The sequence below is a fragment of the Hibiscus syriacus genome, unplaced genomic scaffold, assembly GCF_006381635.1.
Source record: "Hibiscus syriacus cultivar Baekdansim isolate YM2019G1 unplaced genomic scaffold, ASM638163v2 tig00117034_pilon, whole genome shotgun sequence".
NCBI lineage: Eukaryota > Viridiplantae > Streptophyta > Magnoliopsida > Malvales > Malvaceae > Hibiscus > Hibiscus syriacus.
The window spans coordinates 4,436,693-4,440,606 of NW_024063533.1; the positions used below are offsets into that span (position 1 = coordinate 4,436,693).

The 3,914-nt window shown below is 43.2% G+C and overlaps 1 protein-coding gene across 1 annotated transcript; it reads right to left on the reverse strand.

Moving 5' to 3' along the window:
* Window positions 1-201: 201 nt before the first annotated feature.
* On the reverse strand, window positions 202-3,914 carry LOC120196497 (probable LRR receptor-like serine/threonine-protein kinase At4g36180). The gene has a single exon (XM_039198300.1). The coding sequence runs from the start codon at window positions 3,583-3,585 to the stop codon at window positions 202-204; it is 3,384 nt and encodes a 1,127-aa protein (XP_039054231.1). The 5' UTR covers window positions 3,586-3,914.

Sequence of the window (3,914 nt, forward strand, 5' to 3'; positions counted from 1 at the left end):
TTAAATTTGAATCAATTTTGAGTCCATTAATTTTTTTTATTGTCAGATTAAAAGGTAAATGTAAGCAGAATAAATTAACTGAAAAAGAAAATAAATTGAAGCTACTCTTACATTTTTCTATCTGGAACTAAAAAAAATGGTAAAAAGTTTCCATGAGATAGGAAAAGCAAAACAAAAAATAGGAATCGGATTCTGAGTTGTTTATGCCGGTGAAGGCTGCGACGTTGGATCGGCCGATGAGGGAATATCATGAGCCACACGACAACCTTCAAGCATGAACACGATATCCGACATTGTTGGCCGATCAACGGGATCCGGAGCCGTGCAAAGTAACCCAACTTTGATTCCTAGCAGAAATTCTTCCCATTCCGACGCTTCGGGGTCAAGCTCAAGTAGCCCTGGTTCTAAAAGTTCTATGATTTGGCCTCTCTGAAGATGCTTCTTCACCCATTTAACAATGTCTTCATCGTCCCTGAACATAATTGGTCTCTTCCCTGTCAGTAGTTCAAGCATCACAATGCCAAAGCTGTACACATCTGATTCTTTGCTGCCTTCCCCTCTTACAACTGCCTCTGGGGAAACATACCCTAATGTACCAACAGAAGTTGAAGTTGAAGCTTCGGTCTGAGTTGCAATTGCGAGACGATCCAAGCCGAAGTCTGATAAGTGTGCTTCGAAATCGGCGTCGAATAGCACGTTTTGGGGCTTGACATCTCCGTGCACCATGTTGGATGTGTGTAGAAAGGCTAGTCCGCGGGAAATGCCTAGAGCTATTAGGTGGCGCATTGGCCAATTTAGGACATGACCATCTTGGTGGGATGCTTCTTGGAGGAGTGTTGCAAGGCTTCCATTCGGCATGTAATCGTAAACCAGCAGCCTTAAGTCCGGTGGCCCTGCATAGTAGCCACGGAGAACGGTTAAGTTCAGGTGCTTCAATTTGCCTAAATAGTCAGCTTCTTTCCTAAACATGTTTTCGTCAAGGGACCCATCTGGCAGGAGGCGAATAGAGAGCACCATTCCGTCATTGTAACAAGCCTTGAATACTAAACCATACCGGCTTCTGCTAAGCACGTTCTCTTCAGCAAATTGGCTAGTTGCTTCAATCGTCTCTGCGAGTGTGATCTTATTGTTGAACATAACAAGCTTTGGCCGCCCATTATCAGTGCTGCCACGGCCACCACTTGCTCCGGAACTAGCCCTTGTAGGGCTCCTTTTCTTCTCCCCGGTGGCTGCTTTAAGCTTCTTGCGCCACCTCAATAGACTGAAGACATAGAAACAACATGTTGACAAGAGACAAGCAGCACATACTACCACAACAATCAACACATTGAACCTTTTCCTCCTGCTCTTTTTGGTTGCATCCTCGCACCTTCGATCCAATGGCTCTCCACATAAGTCTCGGTTTTCTGCGAATGCAGATGGATTGTCAAATCTAGAACCCAGAGTAACTGGAATCTCTCCTGCTAGGCCATTCCTTGAGACATTGAAGTAGACCAATGCTAAAACAAGACCGAGATCGGAAGGAATCCATCCGCTCAAGTTATTTGACGAAAGATCAAGCATGGTGAGATTTAATAACTTGGAAAGAGTATCCGGTATGCTTCCAGAAAGCTGGTTAGCATCGAGAAGCAAAGCAGTCAGTGACGAGCATTTGGAAATATCCCCCGGGATTTCTCCTGTTAAATTGTTACCACCCAAATATAGCACATTCAACTGTGGAAGGTGAGAGAGATCGGTAGGAATGTGACCTGTCAAAGAATTTGATTTGAGCTCGAGAACTTCAAGCTCTGTGCAGTTCCCAAGCTCAGGGGGGATCACCCCAGTTAGGTGATTATCAGACAACGAAAGAGCGTCTAATGAATGAAGAAAGCCAAAAGTTTCCGGTATATAACCAGAAAATGAATTGGAACTGAGATTCACATAATGCAAACTCATCAAACTACCAATCCCTGCAGGAATTTCCCCAGATAACATATTTTCTTGCAAAGCAATCACTTGAAGATTCGGTAAACCAGAAAGCTCAATCGGCAACTCACCAGAGAGGTTCTGCTTGCTTAAATCAAGTGTAGTCAGCTTGAACAAATTGCCCAAACTTGCTGGCATCTTTCCCGAAAACCAATTAGCACTTAGATTCAAAACAACAATCCTACTCAAGTTCCCAATGCTTGCAGGAATCTCACCATAAAACTTGTTCCCACTTAAGTCCAACGTACTCAAATTGCTCAATCCCATTATCTCCTCCGGCAAGCTTCCAGTCAAGTTATTATGTGCCAAATTCAAGGTTTCAAGCTCGATGAGATTACGAAAACTAGCCGGAAACAAACCTGAAAACAGGTTTCTCCCAAGAGACAGCACTTTTAAACCAGTCATGTAACCTAAAAAAGCAGGGATTTCACCAGAAAACCGATTTCCTTCAAGATCAAGAACATGCAACGAACCACATTGCTTAATCTCAATGGGAACCACACCAGTAAAAGAATTATTAGCCATTTTCAGCTCCTCCAATCTAGACAAATTCCCAACCTGAACAGGAATCTCACCTGAAAACAAATTGCCAGAAACATCCAACATTGTTAAAGTTGTTACACGCCTTAGCCATGAGGGAAAGACCCCACCAATCCGATTCTCAGAAAGATCCAAAACCTGTACAACACTATAACATTTCTCTGATTCGGGACCAACTACAAGACTAAACAAATTAAACCCCAACTGAACAATCCGAATGGAAGGCGGGTAAACAGTGACATTACAGAACAAAGAAACAGGCACCGTTCCTGAGAGATTGTTATGAGAAAGTGAAACAACTTGAAGCATAGGAAGAGCTCCAATGGCTGCTGGGATAACCCCACCAAGCAAATTGCCCTCAGCACTAAAATGAATAAGTGAAGAGCAGTTGGCTAAAGCAGAAGGTAATGTCCCTTCTAAAGCATTATAATCAAGCCAGAGATATTGAAGCTGTTGAAGCTCACCAAAACTAGCAGGAATCTCACCGGAAAACCGGTTATACGAGAGATTAATGAGTTGGAGCTGAGATAAATTGGCAATGCTTGTAGGAACTGAACCAGAAAATGAGTTCCAAGAAAGATCAAGATACTTGATATTCCGTGGGAGATCCCCTGAGATTTCACCGGATAAATGGTTTTGAGCTAAATTTAACATGGTTAAATCAGTGAGATTACGTATCCCGGAGGGTAATGTCCCAGAGAGTGAGTTGTACTGCAAGAAAACAGAGCGTAGAAGCTTGCATTGCGACAGAGTGGACGGTATGCTGCCATTGAAGGAGTTAGAACGGAGGCTGAGTTTGGTAAGAAACTTGAGATCAGAAAGACGGTCAGTGAGTCGTCCACTGAGTTGAAGCATAGGTAGACGTAGCCCGGTGACTCGGTTGTTGGAACATGTAACTCCACGCCAGTCGCACGGAGCCGCAGTTGTTGATGGATCCCACCCATTTAAAGCTCCAAGTGGGTCAAAAAGATTAAGCTTGAAAGATGTCAAGGCTTGGATCTCAGCTTGATTCTTTTCGGCTTGGGACAAAAATTGTGAACAAAGAAACAGAGAAAGGAAGAACACGAATCCTTTAGTCATTGATCAACAATGGCAAAGCTTGGTTCTATGGCCCCAAAAAAACAAAAACCAGTCTTTAAACTAAAGAGAAGGGAGTGTCTATTACAGTAAACAAAGGTGCTGGTTTTGCCATATGATTTGAGACAGAGAGCAGCAGAAGAGAGACCTACGCAAGAAGAAAACGCATAGATGCTTCTCTCCTCAAAACACTTCGAATAAACACTTTTTCTCAAACATCAAATGGCGGGGTTTAGAAAAGAAGGGGCCTGGGGGGATGGTTGGCTCTTTTTAACCTCATATGATATAACACAGGGCATAATCATTGAGCCCTGAATCATCTTATCTTTGTA